Consider the following 25,148-nt stretch of genomic DNA (forward strand, 5'->3'; position numbering starts at 1 on the left):
TTAAGGCAAGTGCCACCACTGCCCGGCCTTGATGTACATATTTTTAATAAGTGAAGTTATGTTTACCTATTATTGTTTAGGGAAGCTTTGGTAGTCATGATTGATAATTAACTGGATTTAATTTATCTATTCCTGGATGTGGTAGAACATGACTATAGTTTGAGCAGTTGGGAGGCAGGAGAACTAAGTTCTAAGGCCAGCTTGAGATATATGGGAGACCTTGACACAGGAGAAGTGAAGGGAAAGGAGGGGTAGAGGAAGGAGGGGAGGGAGGTGACAGTGGAGTGAAGAATGACACAAGACATTGTAATAAAATAAGCTCATAAGATGGCTGTTTTGCAGGGGACTGGGGGGAAGAGTCCAGAGCCTCATGCAGCTAGAGCAGTACTGCCAAATGCGCTACATCTACTCCACATGTCAGATACAGTGATGTGCAGGTTCGCAGCTTCCGTGCTGAGCTTACGTTACACACGCACGCACGCACGCACGCACGCACACACACACCCACACGCACACACACACACCCACACGCACACACACACACCCACACGCACGCACGCACACGTACGCACACACTCATACACACCCACACGCACGCACACTCATACACACACGCACACTCATACACACACTCCTGTTAACTCCTCCCATGTCTGTCACCCACTCCTCAAATTTATTACCTTTTCTTTAATTATGGCCACACACACACACCCTGCCGAGTCTGTTTAGTATTGCTTATATGTTTAAGGGCTGACTGCTTGGGATTCAGAACCTCTCAGGGGCCTTGTTCTCAGCAGTCATTGATTTTTGTAGGAGTTGGGCTTTGTGAGATTTCCCCATTCCTGTTGGCATAAGGCACAGCCATATTTTTGTGTGTTTTTTGTTGTTGTTGTTTTTTTTTTTTTTGGTTTGTTTTTTGTTTTTTGTTTTTTTACAGGTGCAGCTTTCCTGTAATATATAGGAAACGGTCTTACAGCAGTTGTTTTAGTTTTCTGGCTCTTAACAATCTTTCCACCCTCCTCTTCTACAGCATTCCCTGAGCCTTAAATGTAAGGTTTGCATTGTAGTTGTAACACAGGGGTTGAATATCTCTTAGTCAGTTCTTCATTCTTACTTAAAATGTGTTTTTAAAAGTTAATGTTGGTTGACCTGGAAGGGCTCCTCTCCCATCAGCATCATTAACACTTGTTTTTGCTAATGTAGTTTCAACTTGTTGTTACATTGCTGTTATAATTATATTATAGCTTTTTCCTTTTAAAAAGCTGGACAGTGGTGGTATACACCTTTAATCCCAGCACTCAGGAGGCAGCAGCAAGGAGATCCCTGAGTTTGAGGCCAACTTGGTCAACAGAGGGAGTTCCAGGACAACCAGAGCTGCATAGAGAAACCTTGTCTCAAAAAACAAACAAATTAAATCACCAGAAAAATTCACAGTATAATATAATGAATACCTTCATTTTTCCACCTAAATTCACAAATGTTTAAATTTTTAAGTAAAGCTTTTTTAGGGTGTGTGTGTGTGTGTGTGTGTGTGTGTGTCTGTCTGTCTGTCTGTCTGTCTGTCTTTTGTCATCATATGTCTGTGCTCCATGGGCATGCTTGGTGTCCTTGAGGCCAGAAGAGGGAGTCAGGTCTCATGGAACTGGAATTAGGGATGGTTGTGAGCCAGACATGGGTCGGAGGAACTAAATCATAGTCTATAAGAATGAGAAATGGTCTTAACTGCTGAACTATTTCTCCAGCCTCTCACAATTGTTTATCACACTAACTAGTAATTTTAAAAGGCAAAAATGACATTATTATTTTCGCTTACTAGATATTTATTTTTATTTTTGTGCATTACTCTCAAGACTCTTCACATGTCTACTTTTTTTCTTAATTTATTTTTATTTTTGTGGTACTGGGAATTGAACTCTGGGCAAGTGCTCTGTCACTGACCTAGCAACAGTAAGCTGTATATTTAAATAATGGGAGACTGCCATAAACTCTTATTTTGAGTGTGCTTTTGGGTTCCATTTTAATCTTTATTTATATGTGTGCTTTTGGGTTATGCTGGTTTGCGTTATTGTTGGTTGTTCAAGAAATTGTAATCTTTTAGGTATAGTTACATTGTCTTGTGTCTTGGTCATTGTTAGGAATGCCATGATGACAAGCCAAACATGGTGTCTGTACAGAGTTAACGCAACAATATGGTGCTTTACTTTTCTACTTTAAACAGACTTAGCTTACAGAAACGAAAGGCGCTTCGGAAGATAACTCTTCCTAGTACCATGGTATTATTTCCTTTATCCTTATTTCTAGACTCCAGTTATATCTTGTGTGAGATTTTGACCTTATTCTGTAGAACTCTTTTATAAAGCTTTATTCACTTAATTTTAAATTTTTTCTACATGTAATGCACATGTATCTGCATGTCCGTTATGTGTGTGCTCGGTGTCTGCAGATGTCAGAAGAGGGTTTCATCTGGAAATGCAGATGATTATCAACCACTGTGTAGGTGCTGGAAATCAAACCCAGATTATCTGTAAGAGTAGCCAGTGTTCTTCCCTACTGAGGCATCACCAGTTCCTATAAGACTTCTAAAGCCTTTCCCCTCTTTCCTGCTATTCTAAAGATTTGGTTTAAAAAAAATATTGAGTAATTTATACTAATCAGTGTAGTTCACAGTCAAGCATATCCAGTGATGATGGTGATGATAAAATTATAATTATTATATGTAGCTCCAGTTGGTTCTTTTTGTTTGTTTGTTTTGTTTTGTTTTCAAGACAGAGTTCCTTGTATAGCCCTGGTGGTCCTAAAACTCACTTTGTAGACCAGACTGGCCCTGAATTCTCATAGATTCTCCTGTTTTGTATATTACTTTGCAGGACTGACTGGCCTGGAACTTGCTGTGTATACCAGGCTAGTCTTTAAGTGCTAGGATTAAAAGTATGCACCACATGCTCAGCCAATTGGTTCTTTTGTTGTTGTTTTGAGACAGGGTCTCACTACTTAGCTCTGATTGTCCTGAAACTCACGATGTAGACCAATTGCTTGAGTGTTAGGACTAAAGGTGTGTGCCACCATGCTTACTCCCAATTGGTTCTTTTCATTGTTTCTGTTTCTCTGGCGAGGTTTACTCAATTTGGATTGCATTAGTTACAGTCTAACTGATAATGTGTGGTGACTTAGGATTCTGTGTGTATTTTAATGGGTATTTGGCTTGACTGAATTTTCACTTACACTTCCCCTGTAGTTGGGGGAACTGAAATCTCTGTTTACATATTTTAGCTTTTGGTGTCTTTTTTTTGGTTCTTTTTTTCGGAGCTGGGGACTGAACCCAAGGCCTTGCGCTTCCTAGGTAAGCGCTCTACCACTGAGCTAAGTCCCCAGCCCCTTGGTGTCTTTTTTTGAGTTTGTTCCCTTTGGGAGTCACACAGCTGTCTGAGGCACAATTTGGCAGTCCTGTCCTTGGCTTTCTGAATTTGCTCTCTCACCCATAGTTGCTGTTTCCTTAGAGCCTTTATTCGGTTTTCAAGCCTAGAACTAGAAGGTCGTCTGACTTGTTGACATTTCAACATGATGTCACCTACAGATGTGTCAGGCTGCATTCTTAGCTATCCCAGGATGTGACCTGTGGGCCTTAGGTTGAATATTCTTGGCAGAGAAGTCCTTCTGCTGTAGAGCAGTACAAACTACTCCTTCAACAAACAGCTCTGATAAAGGGGAGAGGGAACTTAGAGCTAGCTTCCTTATTTATTTATTTATTTATTTATTTATTTATCTTATATATTTGAGTATTTTGTCTGTATATATGTCTGTGTACCATGTACATGCCTGGTGTCTGTAGGCTACAAGACAGTATCAAATTCCCTGGTAATAGATTTATAGATAGTTGTAAGTGTCCATGTAGGTGTTGGGAATCCGACCTGGATCCTTTGGAAGAGCATCTACCTCCTCGGGTAGCTTTAATAGCTAGTTAAGCATTTATAGTGTTAAATGAACATGGAAAGTAGCTTATTATCGTTGGAATTAAAACCTCATTACACATTTTCTAAAGATGTATATACATGTATGTATGTGCATGTGCTTGCACACGTGCCCCTGAGTGCAGGCGCCCAGGAAGGCCTGAAGGTGTTGAATACTCTGGAACTTGAATTATCAGCAGTTGTGACCCATCTGATGTGGGTGCTGGGAACCGAATTTGGATCCTTTGGAAAAGTACAAGTGCTTTTAACCACTAAGCTGTCTCTTCGTCAGAAAAAGGCATCCGGTTCCCTGGAGCTGTAGTTATAGGTGTTTGTGAGGCTCCCGACATGGAAGAAACTCGAGTCTTTTGCAGACACTCTTAAGAACCATCTCTCCCAACTCCATACATTTTTTTTAAAGTGAATTTTGTCTGAATTTGTAGTCAATTTATAAGTCTCTATGTCAACATCTTTCTGTTGATAAGCACATATAAACCTTGACTTTTTCTTTCTTTTTCTCCTCTTTTTCCTCCTTCTTTGTTTGTTTTTTGTATGCGTGTGTTTTTTGAGACAGGTTTGTCTGTGTGGCCTTGGCTGTCCTGGAAGTACTCTTTACACCAGGCTGGCCTCCACCTCCCAAGTGGTGGGATTAAAGGTGTGTGCCACCACCACTACCACCCAGACCCTTGTTCATGCTTTAAAGCAGAAATAATATATTCCTTTCCTTGTCCTTCTAAGTAGGAATTGAAACAAACAAACAAACAAAAAAACCCTCAACCTATAAGCCCATTTTAACTAATCTTTGCTATTTTTGCAGCCTCTCCTCTTAAAAATAATGATGAAGGCTCATTGGACATATATGCTGGGTTGGACAGTACTGTTTCTGGTATGTAAATTTCATAGAACAGTCTGATTTTGTTTGATTGGTTTGCTGTGTTTGTTTTATTGTTAATGACTCTTGGTAACTTCACAGCTCCCAAATAATGTCTTTGTAATTACCACGAGATAATTACTTTTTGTCCCAAAGCTTTATCAGAACATATTAACACAGATATTATTAATTATTAGTATTTACTAATGTTATTAATTTGTGACTCAGGTTTAATTAGGTTTTGTACAACAGTATTTCACACCATTGAAATGGCAACTGGTGCTGTAGGATATGCATCTCTGCCTATCCTCTCACAGAGAGGACTGTTACTGTGTCTTCAAATACCCCAGTAAGAGTGGCAGTGAAGTCTCACACATGTCCAATTAAGAGCTTTTCCACAGTCAGATCTGTCTGTTTTGTAACAGAGATAATTATCACTCTGGGTTCTTTGGAACAGCTACTTTATACAGTGCGGCATTCTGTGAGATCAGTATAGGCTGTGTAGCTAAGGAGAAACGTAATAACCCTTTGAGGCAGATGCAGCATCAAGAACCTAACACAAAGAATAATGATATACTTGTAGAACATAAAGATAACAAGATATTCTTGATGCTTACTAAAATGTTTTGATAAAATGGATTCACAACATCTAACAGGTATCTAATGTAAGGTTTTGTTTGTTTTCAGACAGTACTGCTAGGTCCTGCGTGTCGTTCAGAAACTGTCTGGATTTGTATGAAGAGATCCTGACTGAAGAAGGAACTGCAAAGGAGGCAACATACAGTGACGTATGAGTTGTCTCTACCGTTGAGAACATTTATTTGTTTTTGTAGCTCCTGAAGAGATGGCTACAGATTACTATTGAACAGTCTGTGTTTAGGGATTAGTTCTTAAATTAAGAGTACTTAAGGCAGTTTCTGCCTCTGATTTGTTTTTCTAAGAAATACTTTCTAAATATATATTTAAATTCAGTTATAATTTTATTTGACTGAGCTTATATAAAAAACTATAGTAGACTGTCAGTGAAATATATTTTTTTCATGATTTATATTAAGTTGTGTGTTATGTAATGTGCCGAAACTTACATGCCACAAATTTCTTTTTAACTATATTTGAACATTAAGGTTCAGAGTTACACTATGAAGCTTATCAAAATGTACCATGAATGGGCTGAAATTTAAAAGCCAATAATCTAGGCAGGCACAGTATTTTGCCTATAGGCTCTGAGATAGGAGGCTCAATAGTGAAGTAGCCTAGCCTACATCTGGAGACACTGTCTAGGAAACAACAGCAATTTTACATCACTTAAGCTAAGAGAGTACAGTAATGCTTACATTAATCTTTTGTGTTTTACAGTTGCAGATAGAATATGGGAAATGTCAGCAGCAAATGAAAGATCTGATGAAAAGATTTAAGGAAATACAGACACAGGTATCATGGTTATTTCTTCCTCATTAACATTTATGTGTGAGAGTGCACTTGATTGCACATGCATATAGAGCCAGAGATATCCTTGGGTGTTGTACCTCAGGCACCATCTGCCTTGCCTTTTGAGACATAGTCTCTAACTGGCCTGCATCTCACAAAGTAGGCTAGGCTGCATGCTAGCAACCCACAGGAATCCACCCATCTCCATTTTTCCAGTGCTGAGATGATAAATAAGTACAACCCAAGATAGCTTTTCATGTGACTTCTAAGGAATCAAACTTACATCCTCACACTTGTGTGCCTAGCTCTTTACTGAGTTATCTTCCCAGGCAGCCCTTTGTTTTATATTGCTGAGGCCTGCCCTCGAGCATAACTGTAGCCATTTTGTTCCATGACCACCAGCTGTTTCATATTGTTGCTGTAATATTCCTACAAGTCAGCTTGACTCAGCCAGGTCATGTTGACCACATAGCCTGTTATGTTCTGTATGTTATGAGGTTTGTTAATCTTAAGACGATCTACAACCATAAGCTTCATTTAGACTCCCATCAAATTAAAGGTCACTATGAACTGTTACATCTAAAATGGCTCAAGTCAGGGCCTACCACCCTGCAGTACCTCCTGCACTTGCTTTTGAGTTCATTGTGTTTTTGTGTTTTATCCTTTATATGCTGGCCCTGAGAAATGTCCAATATGTAGCTTTCAGCCCCCAAGTCTGAAACCGTTTTTCTGGCCGATCAGTCTTTAGGTGTGTGTTCAGTAAACCATACATGTCTGGCTGAGATGATTGTTGGTGTGGTTTGTGGGGGCAACTCTGAACCTCAACAATATAAGAACATAAAAACTTGGGCTTGATCCCAGGACAGACAGGCAGACAGACATAAGAATCTTTTAAAGCACAGTACCTGTAGTTCAAGTTACTTAAGAGACTAGGATGGGGGGATCACTCAACCATGGGATTCAGGGCCAGCTTGATTAACATAGTAAGAGTATCTCCTCACCCGCTTTGAGACAAGGTTTCTCTGTATAGCCATGGCCGTTCTGGAACTCCCTCTGTAGACCAGTCTGCCCTCAAACTTAGACCTGCTTGCTTCTGCCTCCCTAGTGCTGGGACTAAAGGCATGTGCAACCACTGCCCAGTGTGACTTCGCCTTTTAAAAGAAAAAGTTATAATTAAAGTTAAAATACTAAAATCTTGGCATTTTAAAAGTTTAATACTGGGGCTAGAGAGATGGCTCAGATGTTAAGAACACTGGCTGTCCTTCCAGGTTCAATTTCCAGTGCCTATGTAGCAGCGCACAACTGTTTGTAACTCTAGTTCTAAGGAGTTCCAGGGGGCCCAACACCCTCACAAAGACATTTTGTGAAAGCAAAACACCAATGTACATTGTTTAAAAAAGCTTAATACTCTGGTTTTGTGCATGTGAGGGTCTACCACTGAAGTGTACCCTCAACCTATTTTTTGGAGCATTAGCAATTAAAGTGGTAAAGTATTGGCAGCTTATGAAGTTCTTTTTCTATTTGCTAGGGGTCGAACCCAAGGCCTGGGTCTCTATAATGTGAGTTAAACATGCAGCATCTGACATTTCTTTGTATTCGTAAAAATTCCATTTCTTTGACAATCTCCTACATGCAGACAATATAACTTGGCCATGTCTATACCTCTCCACTTTAGAAAATGTTTTGTCATTGCTATTTTAATTTTTTCTTGATTAGAAAGGATTATAGGAAAACTGCTTCAAAGTTAAAATGACATTAACGTATCCGATATATTGGATGAATTGATAATTGGGTGGTAAGTTTAGAAGTGGGTGGCTTAAAAGAGGGTAGTTCTCTTTTGTTTGAAATGGTCCTACTGTGCAGCCCTGACTGGCCTGTACCTTCCTGTGTAGACCAGTCTGGCCCTGCCTCTGCCTCCCAAGTGCTTGCACTACCACACACAGCTAAAAGAAGATAGTTTTGAGGAACAAAGATTAAGGGGTTTTGTTTGTTTTGTTTGTTTGTTTGAAAAAAAATGGTGATTCACAGTTGTCAGAATGGTTCTTTTTGTGATTGTGCTGCAAAAAATAAAGGATGTGAGAGTATTCTGTCTACTTTTTTGTAAACTCTTGATTCTCCTTTCCCTGAAAGAACCAGCTCTAGGTTCTTTGTTTATTTGAAAGCTAACATCTTAGCATGTTTAGTTTTTTAAATAGACAATGCTTAGCATTTCTTAGTGTTTTTTGTTTTAAGATGTGGTCTCACTGTAGCTCTGACTGACCTAGAACTTTCTATGTACACCAGGCTGGTTCTAACTTTCAGAGAATCTGCCTGCCTCTGCCTCCTGAGTGCCGGGACTAAAGTGTACCACCACACCATACCTGGCAAATCATGTTTTCGTTATTAAAACTACTTAGTTATTGAAACTGAAACTTCAGGGTAATGATCCAGGCAGAACTTGGTGCTTGTGTTACAGCTTTTACAATGCTTGCCTGAAGCATGTCCTTATTAGGTGGTTCTTTCCTGGTTTTGGTTATTGTCTCCGAATCTCAGCTTCTGCATCCGAGCAGTAGGGAAATTAATTCTTAGAGAGCTGCTTCTCAGAATTACATAAGATAAAAAGCTGGGTATGGTGTCGTGCACCATTCCTCACATTGGAGGCTGAGGTAGGAGGATCAAGCGAGTTCAAGCCTATCATGGGCTGTGTAGCCAAGCTTTGTCTTTAAAAACTCACAACAACTGGCAACTACAAGGAGTAGTATTGACAGTTCTATACATTTTGGGTCTGTTAATGTGTCCTATCTGTGTTTTAGAACTTGAACTTAAAAAATGAAAACCAGTCTCTTAAGAAGAATATCTCAGCACTTATCAAAACTGCCAGAGTGGAGATAAACCGTAAGGATGAAGAGATAAATCATCTTCACCAAAGGTGTGTGTATGTTACCTTTCCCCAGTCACATAAAGTATGGTTTACTTTGAGTCAAAGGATGAAATACGTGTTTCATTAGAGAGTCATGGTCCTAGTGTCAATGGCAACTACTCTGCTAATGATTTATAGTGGTATCTATGGTTACTGATAGAACATTGTCACACAGTTCCTAAAATACACTGGGGCCTTGCTCTAGTACTGCTTACGAGAGAAAGTCACTGTGCATGTGTTGAGTTCTGCTGGTCACATCAGAAACTGAGACACCGGGAGAGCAGGGCTGGGGAAGTAGCTCAGTGAAGCATTTGCCCAGAACACCTAGAAGAAAGAAAGAAGGCTGTGCAAGGGAAGGCACTTGGAGCCAAGCCTGCTGACCTGAGATGAATCCTTGGGTTCCAGATGCTAGGAGAGACCCAACTCCCACAAGTGCACTGCGACCTCTACAGGGTGCTCTAGCATGCTTGCGCTCCCTCCCTCCCTTCCTTCCCAAATCAGTACACTAAAGCAGTTTTTAAATGACAATACAGGAGGAAAATGCCCTTAACCTTTTTAATAAGTAACCTTTTCGAGTGGGTTTTTTTGTTAATTTTTCTCACTCTTTAATACAGGGTGACTTTCTGGTCCAGGGGAGTTTGTATCTATGGCTGCCCCATCTTCCCCATAAACAGAAGTGAAAGAATTATTGTTTAAACCTGCTGCTACCATCTCCTCCCTTTCAGTCGTGTTTTGGTTTGCTTTTAAGCATAGGGTAAGGACTGTGTTTTGTTTTTAAGGATAGGGTATCTAAGGCTGGCTTTGACTTTCTGTTTATCCTCTTGCTTTGTCATCACACCCTACTTCAAATTCTGCTTTTGTAATGTTTTTGTTGTAGTTTTGATTTTGGGTGGTGTGGAAAGTTGAACTCAGGGCTGTGCAAGTGCTTCACCACTGAGCCCTTGGCGCCTTTTTGTAAAGAGTGCATAGTCCATGGTAGAGCTTTCTATCATGTGGGTTCCAGGGATTAAATTCAGGGCAGCAAGTGCCTTTACCCACTGAACCATCTTGCCAGCCCCCGTGTACTCTTGAGTTGCATCCTATCTGACTTTTAATCATCAGATAGTGCCATAAATCCATCAAATAGTTTCTAACCTTTCATTTAGATTATCTTCATGTGGCTTGTTTAACTCCATTACCCTCCTGCTTTGAAGCAATCTCCTTCTATAATTACATTTGTAATGTGATGCTTTTTAATTATTTTCCTGGGATTCATTTTTCTGTCTTGGTTTTTCAAAGATCAAGCCTTTGTCCTTTTTTCTTCCTCTTTTAGATTTATTTTATCTGTATATGTGCTTGCCAGTGCCTGTGGAGGTTGGAAGGGGGCATCAGACACTTGTGAGCTGGCCAATCTTGGTACTGGGATTTGAACTCTAGTCGTCAAATAGAGCAGTAGGGTGCTCTTAACCAATGAGCCATCTCTCCTGTCTCTGCTTCATTCTTCTTCAGTTTCTTCATATGAACAGTCTCCTGCATGCTAGGCCAATTTAATTTGTGTGTGTGTGCATACTTTATACCCACATGAGCGTCTTTAAAGGGTTTTCAAAATTTATCTAGAATGTTTTGCCACAAAGCCTTTCCCGTTGTTCTGTAGCTTATTTATTTATTTTGGTGTTTATTCCGTTGGTGTAAGCCAGGCTTCTAGGAAGTGGGTGACATTTAACTTACTGCTGACACTAGAGTACTTGTAATAAGTTGCTGTTAATAACACCAAGACTTTTGGCAAACTATAACACATCATCAGTTGCCTATGAAGCTTCCCTCTCAACCACTCCTTAAAGCCACCACTTGATGCTTATGCCCCTGTGAACTGGCAGTGTATTTATTTCTCTTCATTTATTCACATGCTGCAGCCCCCCTAGTCCATGTAAACCAGCAGTAATCTATTGTGCTGACATTCATTTCTGCATCTGCTTTGCTTTCTTTTGCCTCTGGTTTTCTGAAGCACATACCTGAACAAAAGTCATCTTATGCTCTTCTCTTGATTAAAATGTATTAGAAGCTTTTTTTTATCTTGGGGGTGAAAGGACAAGTATCTTAACTTTCCTCTCTGGTCCCTTGCAGCATAGACCCAACTATTTCTAAGCCCTGCCTGTGCTTACCTCTGCATGAATACCATGACTCTGATGTTCTTTCAGGTACCCCAGGTTCTGCCTTTCCTTTGTGGGTGTCCCTTCTCTACTGTGTGGATTGCCTGTCTCTTCACCCTCTGGTTTTGGCATAGCCATCTTGTTTTTATTGTTGTTAATAGTTTTTAATGTGTATGTGTATAGACCATGTGTGTGCCTGGTATCTGCAGAGGCCTGGAAACGGTGTCTGGAGTGGAGTTACAGTTGTTGTGATTGCTGTCCTCAGTCCTGAGGAACTGACCCAGATCCTTTGATGAATAGACAGTGCTCCTCACCACTGAGCACCTCTCTAGCCCCTAATTAGCCCCTTTCTGGCTGGAGATACTTATTGTTCTCTGTCCAAATCAGGTTTCTTTTGTGGGATTATGTATTGTAGTTATTCAAATGAATGAGATCCCTTGCTTAGTCTCTTCTGTTTTTACTGCAGTATAAGTTTCATGAAGCAGAAATGCGTTTGCTTAGATTCAGCATTTTTCATTTCCTTGTATGTAGGCTGGCATATTGGAGATCATTGTTGCGTGACTTAAGACTACCATTGTGTGGACTATTTTACCTTACTTAAGCTTTTCCTAACCTAAGTCATTCCCAGTGGTTCCTGAATAAAGAAGCTGTTTGGTTTGTTGTTGTTTATATCTAGCCTTGACTTGGAATTCTGTGTTAGACCAGATTATCCTGGAGTTCACAGAGATCCCCTACCTCTGATTCCAGAGGGCTGAGATTAAAGACATTGCCATCACACCTGGCTTGAAAAGTTGTGTGCGTGTGGGCATGCGTGTGTTTGTATGTGTGTGCAACCTTAGTATTAGTTTGTTTAATGTAGATATGTATTATTTAATAAATATTCTATCAAATATACTGTGAGTTAACAAGTAACTAATTAGCATTTAGGAGAAATTTAACATTTACTGGAGCAAAATTGAAATATTAACATACAGCAAATATAAATAGAAAAATAAAGCATGTGAGTACTGGGAAATGTACAATGTGAAGGCATATTTAAAGGTAAAACTTTGAAGGCTGGTAAAATGTCTTATCTGATGAAGGTGCTTGCAGTCAAGCCACGTGTGTGAGTTCCCTCCCTGAAATCCTCGTGGTGCAGAGAACCAACTTCCATGTGTTATCCCCCCCACCCCCCATGAACAAACTCAGGAAAATAAGTAAATAGGATTAAAATAAAACTTTGAGTGGCAGTACTTTGTAGTCTGTACTAAAAGGTGTGACCCAGCACTGGCTTTTAGGAGTCTGTAGTTTGATAAGTGTGGGGTGCATTACCCGAACACGGCATGCTTTGGGTAAATGAATTGGAAAAATCTTTCATTCTATGACTTGCCTGTTGCTCCTTTTTTTTATGTCTATTGAGAAACAGAGTTCTATCTCTTAGCAAAGGTTAGTTACATTTTTCTTTTATGGTTACAGCTTTTTGTCACATTTCCCCAGTTGTCTCAGAGGTATGTTCTAGTAATTGGTTGTTTTTCTGATGCCAGAGATTGAGTGCAGGGCCTCATACTTGTTAGGCAAAGGCTACAACATCGAGCTACTACTTTAATCCCTAATTGAGGTGGGATCTGTATTGGTTTTGTAATTTATTATGTTCAAATAAGGTTATATTGTGAGATGCTGTGTGTTAAGACCTCAGTGTGTAAGCTTACTGGGGGTAGATGGGAACAGTACAATTCAAACATAACAGAATGGATATGAGGTATGTATGTAGCTGCAGGTTGTGTATCTGCTAAGTGTGCTGCGCTGACTTGGGAGTTGTATATCTGTCCTGAGTCCAAAGAGAACTGGCAGGTGCTGGGGTAGAGTTCCTTTCAAGCAAAAGCAAATGAGAGAGTTCCTTGCATTAAGAATGGGTCTGTTTAGTTGGAAATGGATACAGTCTTTGCTTTTTAACCCAGTGTTTCCTGCATGCTTAGTAAATGGCTTTCTCATTGAGCTACAGCCCAGCCCAAATCTCTGGCTCCTACTGGTTTTGCCAGTATGTATGCTCTTAAATTTGAAAGATGTCATGTGAGTAAAATCTAGAATGCTACTAAGTATCGATTAACATTGCTTTTTTTTGTTATTTCCTGTATCTTAATAGATTGTCTGAGTTTCCACATTTTCGAAATAACCATAAAACTGCAAGAACAAAAGATTCACGATCCAAATCTCCCCATTTGGACAATTGTTCAAAGACTGATCATGGAGTTAAAAGTGATGTTCAGAAAGATATACATCCTAACACTTCACAACCAAACTTGGAAAAGGAAGGGAAATCACATTCTGAAGCACAGAATTCTTTGCACTTGTCTACGGGTATTGAGAAACATTGTACAAACAATGTCTGGTCACGTTCTCCTTACCAGGTTAGTGAAGGTAACTCAAATGAAGATAATAGAAGAGGAAGGAATGGCGTCAGACATAGCCAAGGTAGCAGAGGAACTGACAGAACACAGAAAGACTTGAATAGCAGCTGTAATGATGGCGAGCCAAGGGACAAAGAGGCTGCTTCCAGACTACACGGAAACCCTGAGAAACATGGAAGCAGTGAAGCAAGGGCTGAGAACAAAATTTCAGAGATTAAAAGTAGCACTGGTTTGGGAAATAAAAGCGAGCGCAGTGCCTCTTCTTGGGAAAAAGAAACTTCCAGAGAAAGGCCACATACTCGAGTGGAACCTCAAAATGACAAAAATCTAGAGAGACAAAATGAAAGATTACAAAATACACACAGAAAAGAGCTTCAGTCTCAGGACAAAGCAGAAAGAAAAGGTGATGTGAAGTTTAAACCAGCAGGAGAGGAGCAGGGGCATCGGGGAAGAGTGGACCGTGCATTACCTCCTCATTCCAAGAATGACATGAAATATTATGGCTTCAATAAGTATCATCCAGAAGAGAGAAGGGGAAGGGAAGATGGTAAACGAGACAGAGGCATGAGCAGTCATGGCTTTCAAGATAGAAGATGTTCATCTTCTCTTTCAAGCAACAGAAATAGCAAATACCCACACTCCAAGGAAGTCAGTGTTGCACACCAGTGGGAAAATACACCTTTCAAAGCAGAAAGACATAGAACTGAGGACAGGAGGAAAAGAGAACGAGAAAACAAAGAAGAAAGTAGACATGTGAAAAGTGACAAAAAATCACCTCCAGAACACTTGCAAAGGACTCATAAAGACACTAAGAAAAGTACTGCTAATGGAAAGAGACAGACGGAGCAGAAACACGGTAAAGGTCCAGTCTCTACCAGCGAGCTTTCTAAAGGGACAGACAATAGAGAGTGTACAATGAAAGTGGAGAATGGGCCAAATGAAGCAAAGGGCAAGGACTTAAAGTTAAGCTTCATGGAGAAGCTGAACTTAACTCTTTCTCCTGCTAAAAAGCAGCCTGTTTGTCAAGATAACGAGCATCAAATAATTGGTGTTCCCAAGCCCAGTGGCGTGTGTGACTCACAGTCCTTGGAGAAGACTGAAACAGTGGCATGTCTTCCTTCTGTCAGTGAACAAGATAGAGAGGAACCCAAATCAGAGTTACCAGAGCCAAAGGAGGCTCTTTCAGCAACATCTCAACCCAGGACCAGCATTCCAGAAAATAAAGTGAAGGAAGAAAATAGATTGTTATTTAAATCTGTTGAGAATACTGTGCCTTGTGAACTGCTTGCTTGTGGCACGGAAATTTCCTTCCCAGCACCTGTAGAAATTGAGCAAGCAAGATGTTTGGTCCAATCAATGGAAGTGGAAGAGACATGTGCTGGTGCAAGGGCAGCTGCTTCTGTGGTGATGCGTGTATTACCAGAACATGCTTCTGAAGACTTCAGCCAAGAATTGGGCACCAAAAGACATGATGATATAAATTCGTGTGATATTTCTGAAGGTGGGAAAAAAAAGGTGGTTCTTTCACCAAAAGCAGCAGCAGCCAGTGAGAGCCATCTGGAGCCTGTGGTTGAAGAACCTAGCATTTCACCAGTAAACTGTTCGGGAGACAATAATCCTAAACTTGAACCTTCTCTTGAAGAGAGACCTAAGGTTGAGAATAAATCTTCTCCTTTGGAGCCTTGTTTACCTAAAGAGATGTTTGTACCTTCACCACAGAAGACTGAGTTGATTGACCACAAAATAGATACTGGAGAATCAAACTCGGTATATCAAGATGATGATAACTCAGTTTTGAGTATTGACTTTAATAATTTGAGACCTATTCCAGAACCCATCAGCCCTCTGAATAGTCCAGTGAGACCGGTATCCAAAGTTCTTAGCATGGAGAGCTCATGTACAATTCCACTGTATGATAGCAGCCATAAAGGTAATAGTTTATGTTATCTTCTATAAGTTGTCCTTTTGTCAACCTATAACAACAAAAAATAAGTGCTTTGGAGAATTACAAAAATGACTCTTTACATTGTGTGATTGCATATATATGTGAAGTGTAGGGTTTGTGTGTGCTGAGGACTGCTTGTGGAAGGAAGCCAGAGGACAGTCTTGGAGTTGGGACAATAGTACACCTTTACATGGAGTCTAGGGATTGAACTTAGGCCACTGGGCTTGTTGAGGCAAACTCTCTTACTTTGTCTTCCCTGACTTTTAGATTTACTTTATGTGTATGTATAAATGCCTACATGTGTGTATGTCCATCAAGTGTATGTCTGGTGCCCTGGGAGCCACAGGAAGGCACTGGATCTCCTCTCACTGTGAGTTGCCATGTGAGAGCTAAGAAGTAAATCCTGGTCTTCTGGAGCATTAAGTGCCTGCCTCTCACCACAGAGATACCTCTCCAGCTCCTGAGCTATCTTTTCTAATATTAAAAAACATCCAGGTATAAACTAGACGCATACTCTGAACCTTTAAGTTTAAACAATTTAAATTTTTTATGTAACATGTTTTGATCCTGTTTTCTACTCCCCAACTCCTTAGATCTTCCTCATCTTATCCACCCAACTTTATATTTTTTCTCTTTACAACCCTCCCCAAAGCTGCAAAAACACAAATCATTAAAAAAAGAAAAAAAGAGTAAAAAACTCCACAGAACAAATTGAAACAAAAAGCCTCCCCACCTCACTTCCCGACCCCCAAGAAAACAACCCAAGAGCCAAAAAGTTTGTCTTGTGTTAGGCAACTACTTCTGGACATGGTCCCTGACCTGGAGTATAGATGCTACACCAGTGAACTTCACTGAGGAAAACTGGTTTCCCTTGTCAGTGCGTATCATTTACAAATAGCTTGATGGAAGACTATCTTAAGATAAAGTTTATGAACATTTCTTAATTGCTGCTGGGAATTGAGCTCATGGCCTCTGTGCTAGTTGTGCATTCCTGCTGAGCTGTACCCCAGCTCTGGACTGTGTAAAGGTTTTTATTATATGTATACATGTTGGTAGTGTCCAAACGTACATATGTTCATATTTATATATACTAGGATGAGGCCAGAGGTTGATGTGGTATGTCTTTTTCAATCTCTCTCTGTTCTTACTGAATCTCATTGAACCCAGAGCTCAATACTTGAGCTAGTTTAGCTGAGTGAATTGCCAGCAAACCCTAACTCTGCCTCCCATACACCGGGATTGTGGGCGGTTGCCACACCTGCACAGCTTTGTGTTGGTGCTGGGGATCCAAACTCACATTTGAGTGGTAAGCAGTTTATTCACTAATTGGTCTCTCTAACCCCTTCCCACTCCTCAACAAATTCTTCCTGTCTAGCCTAGGTTGGCCTTGAGCTGGTGGTGACCCTCCTGCCTTAGCTTCCTAGGTGTTAAAATTGTACTTGCATACTACCATGCTCAGTTTAACTGTTTTTATTAAAAAGGAGTGATTGGACAAATTATTTCAAATCATCTTTACTTCACACATATACATACATACATACATACATACATACATACATACATACATACATACTTCCTTCTATTATATTGTGGTTGAATATTAGACCCAGGGCCTTGAGTATTCAAAGCCTGTATTCTACTAATACTGAGCTATAGTCTTAGATTTCATATATACTTCATTGTTCAGAAACAGTCATCAAATGGCACAGAAGAGGTGATGCTGGTAAATGAAATAAAAATTATTCAGATGACACACTTGTCAGTTAACTGACCTTTTAAGATGTTTATTTTCCCAAAGCTGAGAATCAAGTTAGGCAAATGCTCTGTCACCGAATCACAACCCTAGCACCTTTTGAATTCTTTGTAAGACAAGAGATGAAAGTCAGTAGAAATTACTTAAGTATTAAGCATTAACATTTTGCCTTAAAAGGAGAAATAGTTAATATTATTAAAATATTAGTTTGTTGTATTTAGGATGCAAATGTCAAATGTGACTAAGACTCAGTGGTCATGTGATTTTAATTTATTATTCTCCACAGATGAGTTTCCATCCAATTCAACTCTTTCTACCTTCAAGAGTCAGTCTGATCTAAATAAGGAAAATGAAAAACCAGTTCCCAAATTGGACAAATGTTCAGAAGCAGAATCCTGTAAGAATTTGTCTGTAGATGAATTAGAAGAAGGGGAAATTAGAAGTGATGATGAAGAATCTGTAGCACAAAAGCGTTTGGAAAAGAGTGCAAGACCCAGAACTTCTACTGAAGTGCCGCCAGGTAAAATCAGCCCAGGAAGCAGGAGGAGCACTGTGCATGTGCATAAGGATAACGGGAGGACAGTTGTAAAACTCCCTCGGGACAGAATCACATGGAGCCAAAGATCAAATGAATCTAGACCCTCAAACACCGAAAGGAAAAGTAAAACAATGAGCATCTCCAGCTTGGAAAAAATACTTCCGCTTATTCTTGCACCCTCCTCCGTATGGGAAGTTATGCATATGTTACGGTTGCTAGGAAAACATGTAAGGAAAAATTACATGAAATTCAAGATAAAATTTTCATTGACACAATTTCATAGAATTATTGAATCGGCAATTTTGAGTTTCACATCACTAATTAGATACCTTGATTTGTCTAAGATCTGTAAATCAGTAAGTACTTTACAGAAGAGTCTTTGTGACGTTATAGAATCTAACCTTAAACAAGTGAAGAAGAATGGCATAGTTGACCGTTTATTTGAACAACAACAAACAGATATGAAAAAAAAATTGTGGAAGTTTGTGGATGAACAACTTGATTATTTGTTTGAAAAACTTAAAAAAATCCTACTAAAGTTTTGTGATTCTGTAAAGCATGAAAATGACAGTAGTGAAGGAAAACTTGGAAAAAAATATAAAGAGAGAGCCCAACATTCAAATTGTCAGAAGAAGAAAATGGACAACAAAGAAATACGGAGAGAAAAAGTGCTAAAATCAGAAAATACTGTGAATTTTAAATCTTCACTGGGGTGTGAAAAATTTGAAGAAAAACATCAAGACCAAAATAAAACCAATACTACTACAGTAAAGCATGATGTGAAAAGAACTTTTAGCACTTGCACTGATAATAATACAAAGAACTCTGAATGTAAAGAGCAGTTTCTGGGAATGAACTGCCCGAGTACCCCCAGGCCAGGAGAAACTGAAGGCAATGTGGAGGAGGGGACACCGGCGGCACAGCACGCCTGCGTTAAGTCAGAGCGGGGCTTTGAGATCCTCACCGAGCAGCAGGCGTCCAGCCTTACTTTTAACTTAGTGAGTGACGCACAGATGGGTGAGATATTTAAAAGTTTGCTACAAGGTTCTGATCTGTTGGACACAGGTGGCACTGAAAAAGCGGAGTGGGAATTAAAGACTCCAGAGAAACAGCTGCTAGAGAGCCTCAAGTGTGAGTCTGCACCAGCTTGTACAACAGAAGAGCTAGTTTCAGAGGCGGCTTCTCTCTGTCCAAAGGTGATCAGTGATGATAATTGGTCTTTATTATCATCTGAAAAGGGCCCATCTCTATCTTCAGGGCTTTCACTGCCAGTTCATCCTGATGTGTTAGATGAAAATTGTATGTTTGAAGTATCTTCTAACCTTGCTTTAAGTAAAGATAATGTATACAGCTCAGAAAAGAGTAAGCCCTGCATTTCTTCCATACTCTTAGAAGATCTTGCGGTCTCTTTAACAGTACCGTCACCTCTGAAGTCAGATGGCCATTTGAGTTTCTTAAAGCCTGAAGTTTTGTCAACTTCAACTCCTGAAGAAGTTATTAGTGCACATTTTAGTGAGGATGCTTTGCTTGAGGAAGAGGATGCATCTGAACAGGACATTCACTTAGCTCTAGAGTCTGATAACTCAAGCAGTAAGTCAAGCTGTTCCTCATGGACAAGCCGGTCTGTTGCTTCAGGCTTTCAGTACCACCCTAATCTTCCCATGCATGCTGTCATTATGGAAAAGTCCAATGATCATTTCATTGTGAAAATACGGCGTGCAACACCATCTACCTCCCCTGGCCTTAAACATGGTATGGTAGCTGAGGAGTCGTTGACACCTTTGCCTAGAACTGGAAAAGAAGCTGATGGGGCAGCAGAGAAAGAACCTACCCTGTTTCAGAGTACAGTTTTAAACCCTGTCCAAGACTTGGAAAATTCCGACAAAAGTATTGATAAGAGCAAACCAACTCATGAAGATCAGAACTCTATAGTACAAACACAGGTTCCAGATATATACGAATTTCTTAAAGATGCTTCAAATAAGGTGGTTCATTGTGATCAAGTGGTTGATGATTGCTTCAAGTTGCATCAAGTATGGGAACCAAAAGTTTCTGAGAGCCTTCAAGAATTGCCTTCAATGGAAAAAAATGCACACTCTGTTGATGATCATCTTCCTAATACACACATAGATCTAACAAAAGATCCAGCTACTGAGACTAAAAGCTTGGAGCTAATGGATGTAACAGTTTTAGATATCGATCACTTGGAACATTCTAAACCCAACTTAGATCAAGATGCACAGATAACGTGTACTTCGTTACAGCATGATGCTGTAGATGCTTTTATTGATTTGACACATGATGTTTCAAATGAGAGTAAAAACGAAAGTAATGAACCTGTGTTAACTGTTGAAGGTGTGGGATGCCAGGTAATATGTATAGATGACGATAACCACAAAGAAGGAAAAGTGGGGAAGGTAAACAGTTCCTTAGAATGTACTGTTGAGGAAACCTGTATTGACTTGACCTCAGAGTCTGCTGGCTCCTTTGAAGTAAAGAGACACACTTTAAAGTCAGAGCCTCCATCAAAGTCGGATTGTTTAGAGTTGCCTGAGACTCTGGGGAATGGTCACAAGAAGAGAAAGAACAGTCCTGCTGTGAGTCACTCTTCTCAGAAAAAGCAAAGAAAGGACATGGACTTAAGTAGTGAAAAGACCAAGAGACTTAGTCCTAATTCTGATAGAACTGGTGATGCTCACAGAAAGCATGGCAGCAAGAAGAGGGAACCTGCAGTAAGTGACACATCCTTGTCATCAGAGGTCAACCCAGAGGTGAAGGGCTCAACAGCACCACTTGCTACTTTTCCAGGAAGCCTTTCTGCAAAAAATGTTATCAAAAAGAAAGGAGAAATTATAGTTTCATGGACAAGGTAAGACTTTTCTGAAATGTTTTAAATCATTAGAAAAGAATGAGACGTGGGCAGTCTAATCCAACATTTCCCCGGGATTCTACTGCATCCTAAATAAGAAACGTGATGGATTGATTTCTTTTTTTTTTTTTAATTTTTTTATTATTTTTTTTTTATTAACTTGAGTATTTCTTATATACATTTCAAGTGTTATTCCCTTTCCCGGTTTCCGGGCAAACATCCCCCTCCCCCCTCCCCTTCCTTATGGGTGTCCCCCTCCCAACCCTCCCCCCATTGCCGCCCTCCCCCCATAGTCTAGTTCACTGGGGGTTCAGTCTTAGCAGGACCCAGGGCTTCCCCTTCCACTGGTGCTCTTACTAGGATATTCATTGCTACCTATGGGGTCAGAGTCCAGGGTCAGTCCATGTATAGTATTTAGGTAGTGGCTTAGTCCCTGGAAGCTCTGGTTGCTTGACATTGTTGTACTTTTGGGGTCTCGAGCCCCTTCAAGCTCTTCCAGTTCTTTCTCTGATTCCTTCAACGGGGGACCTATTCTCAGTTCAGTGGTTTGCTGCTGGCATTCGCCTCTGTATTTGCTGTATTCTGGCTGTGTCTCTCAGGAGCAATCTACATCCGGCTCCATCGGTCTGCACTTCTTTGCTTCATCCATCTTGTCTAATTGGGTGGCTGTATATGTATGGGCCACCTGTGGGGCAGGCTCTGAATGGGTGTTCCTTCAGTCTCTGTTTTAATCTTTGCCTCTCCCTTCCCAGCCAAGGGTATTCTTTTTCCTCATTTAAAGAAGGAGTGAAGCATTCACATTTTGATCATCCGTCTTGAGTTTCGTTTGTTCTAGGGATCTAGGGTAATTCAAGCATTTGGGCTAATAGCCACTTATCAATGAGTGCATACCATGTATGTCTTTCTGTGATTGGGTTAGCTCACTCAGGATGATATTTTCCAGTTCCAACCATTTGCCTACGAATTTCATAAACTCGTTGTTTTTGATAGCTGAGTAATATTCCATTGTGTAGATGTACCACATTTTCTGTATCCATTCCTCTGTTTTTCGGAGCTGGGGACCGAACCCAGGGCCTTGCACTTCCTAGGTAAGCGCTCTACCACTGAGCTAAATCCCCAGCCCCTCCATTCCTCTGTTGAAGGGCATCTGGGTTCTTTCCATTTTCTGGCTATTATAAATAAGGCTGCGATGAACATAGTGGAGCACGTGTCTCTTTTATATGTTGAGGCATCTTTTGGGTATATGCCCAAGAGAGGTATAGCTGGATCCTCAGGCAGTTCAATGTCCAATTTTCTGAGGAACCTCCAGACTGATTTCCAGAATGGTTTTACCAGTCTGCAATCCCACCAACAATGGAGGAGTGTTCCTCTTTCTCCACATCCTCGCCAGCATCTGCTGTCACCTGAGTTTTTGATCTTAGCCATTCTCACTGGTGTGAGGTGAAATCTCAGGGTTGTTTTGATTTGCATTTCCCTTATGACTAAAGATGTTGAACATTTCTTTAGGTGTTTCTCAGCCATTCGGCATTCCTCAGCTGTGAATTCTTTGTTTAGCTCTGAACCCCATTTTTTAATAGGGTTATTTGTTTCCCTGCGGTCTAACTTCTTGAGTTCTTTGTATATTTTGGATATAAGGCCTCTATCTGTTGTAGGATTGGTAAAGATCTTTTCCCAATCTGTTGGTTGCCGTTTTGTCCTAACCACAGTGTCCTTTGCCTTACAGAAGCTTTGCAGTTTTATGAGATCCCATTTGTCGATTCTTGATCTTAGAGCATAAGCCATTAGTGTTTTGTTCAGGAAATTTTTTCCAGTGCCTATGTGTTCCAGATGCTTCCCTAGTTTTTCTTCTATTAGTTTGAGTGTGTCTGGTTTGATGTGGAGGTCCTTGATCCACTTGGACTTAAGCTTTGTACAGGGTGATAAGGATTGATTTCTTTAGTAATGTCCAAAGTGGGGCTGGGGAGATGATTCAGTGGTTAGAAACACTTGCTCTTATATGGGATGTGACTTTGGTTCGCAGCACCCACATCAGCTGCCTCACGCTTCCAGGTCCAGTAGAACCAGTGTCTCTGGCTTCTGAGAATATTGAGCTTCTGTGCTCTCTCTCTCTCTCTCTCTCTCTCTCTCTCTCTCTCTCTCTCTCTCTCTCTCTTTCTCCCTGTCTTTCTCTCCTTCTTTCTCCCTCCTCCCCCCCTCCCCCATACACACACACCCCCACACACACACAACACAATTTAAAAAGCAATTGACTAAAGTTTCTATTTTCTTTCTTTTTTTTAAGCACAAACTAGCTATGGTATAGAATAGAATAATAGCTTTTATTCAGTGGTATGAATGACTGACTAGTCTTAATCAAGCTATTTATAGTATGTTGGGTTGGTTTTCAGATATAATCTCACTGTGTAGCCCTGACTAGACTAGAACTCATAGATCCAGTTGACTTTGCTTCCTGAGTGCTGTGATTAAAGGCGTGTGCTGGCTGGTTTGCCTTTAGAATAGGTCTCACTGTAGCATATGCTTAGAATCTCCTTGCCTCTGCTTCCCAGGTATGAAGATCATAAAACTCCACACTGGGTTGCATTATTTCCAATTTTGCTATTTCTATTTTTTTTTTTTAAGAAAAAACCTTTCATTTGGAAAGAAATTCTCATAAGTACGGTTTAGTAGGGAATGTGCATAATGGGTGTTTCTAACCTGTCTTATAAATAGAATGCACTTTTAGTTTTATGTGAAGTTTTAAAGAAAAGTAGATTTTGCTAGGTGCGGCTGTTGCACATCTTTAATCCCAGCATTCAGGTGTACAGTCTTGTCTTCATAGAAAATTCTAGGGCTATATAGAAAAGACCCTCTCTCACCCCAAAAAAAGAGAAAAGAAAAAACATTAAGTAACACCTAAGCTAAGTAAGTATTTTGTAATTTTAGTATATACTTTACTTTTTTAAAATTTATTTTCTCTATAGAAAAATAAGTTGGGTGGAAGCATGGTGGAGACAGAGGTTCTCTGTGAAGGTTACCAAGACCTAGCTTGTTTCTTGACCTAAAGAGCAAGGAGGAGGAGAGATTAAAAATTATTTGGTATCTTCACTATAGAAATTTTGGGAAAATATGGGTCACTGATAGTGTTGTTGGTTTTGGCATGTATATATATTAATATACATTTTACTAAAAGTGGGAACCTGTTGAAAGATATGAAAGCAGTCAGGTTTATTATCTTTTTATATCAATGTAATAGCTAAATAACAACCTTTCCTCCTCAGAAATGACGACAGGGAAATTTTACTGGAATGTCAGAAAAGAATGCCGTCCCTGAAAACATTTACCCACTTGGCTGTCAAACTGAATAAAAATCCAAATCAGGTACTTACCAGTTCTTATATTTTGATTAGATCACAGGTGATTGCTATAGGACTTACTTAAGATTTATTAATTTACTTAGTTTTATGCTGGGGATTGAACCCAGAGCCACATTGATTGCTACCATTGATCTTGATTTTGATCATTATACTACCTGAGTGCTGGGATTAAAGATGTGCAAAACCCATGCCCAACATGATCTACTTTTCTTTAAAAGTTGATATAAAACTCAAAGTATATTCTATTTATGAAACAGTTTAGAAACATCAGTTATCTACCCAGCACCACATTTAATTGTTAACCTATTAAAAGACAAAAGCTGTTTATTGGCTAACTTGCTTAAAAATAATTGCTTCCTGTAGTATTCAGCCACCTGATTGTATAAGAAATGACAAAAATTATCCCAATCCCCCATCCATATATTTATTTCATTTCAAGGAACTTGATAGTGGTGTTTTTTTATTAATTAAATAAGATCTTTGTATTGAGAATTAAAGCAAAAGGAGTGTGTGTGTATAGACAGACTGACTTTGACAAGGCTTGAGGAGCCCGAGCTTGTCTTGAATTTACTATAGAGCCAAAGATTCTCTTGTCTCCCTAAAGATACCAGGGACTAAAGGCGTGCACAACCATGCCTAGTCTATGTAGTACAAGGGATTAAACTCCAGCCTTACATATGCCAGGCACCTGTCAAATGAGATATGTCCTCAGCCCCCAAGATGTTTTATTTTTCTAAACATTATTTTATGTCTCTATTATTTAGGATAATTCTTTTGTATGTTTTATGAAAGTAGTCATCACAGCCTTAAAAATGAATATATTTGTAATAGTTTTTTTTTTTTTTATTTTTCAGGTTTCAGAGAGGTTCCAGCAACTGAAAAAGCTTTTTGAGAAGTCAAAATGCAGGTAGTAGTGGGTCCATCGCAGGATGCTAATGCTGTAAGTGCTAGGCCCTGTCCTTGTACTTGTCACAGCCTTCATCATTGGAGATCACAGTAGTGGTGTGAAGATGCTTACAGTAGCTAATG

The 25,148-nt window shown here is 39.9% G+C and overlaps 1 protein-coding gene across 4 annotated transcripts in view; it reads left to right on the forward strand.

Moving 5' to 3' along the window:
- Casp8ap2 (caspase 8 associated protein 2) overlaps positions 1-25,148 on the forward strand; it is a 39,268-nt gene that overhangs the window by 10,485 nt on the left and 3,635 nt on the right. For all 4 annotated transcript variants that reach the window (XM_006237975.5, XM_006237973.5, XM_006237974.4 and 1 more), the window contains 8 exons: positions 4,765-4,833; positions 5,506-5,606; positions 6,175-6,249; positions 9,039-9,154; positions 13,397-15,591; positions 17,646-20,766; positions 24,024-24,123; positions 24,974-25,059. In XM_006237975.5, the coding sequence (XP_006238037.1) occupies positions 4,765-4,833; positions 5,506-5,606; positions 6,175-6,249; positions 9,039-9,154; positions 13,397-15,591; positions 17,646-20,766; positions 24,024-24,123; positions 24,974-25,030 (5,834 nt within the window). In that variant the 3' untranslated portion in view covers positions 25,031-25,059. The remainder of the gene's footprint in view (positions 1-4,764; positions 4,834-5,505; positions 5,607-6,174; positions 6,250-9,038; positions 9,155-13,396; positions 15,592-17,645; positions 20,767-24,023; positions 24,124-24,973; positions 25,060-25,148) is intronic.

This window comes from Rattus norvegicus, chromosome 5 (assembly GCF_036323735.1).
Source record: "Rattus norvegicus strain BN/NHsdMcwi chromosome 5, GRCr8, whole genome shotgun sequence".
Taxonomy (NCBI): domain Eukaryota; kingdom Metazoa; phylum Chordata; class Mammalia; order Rodentia; family Muridae; genus Rattus; species Rattus norvegicus.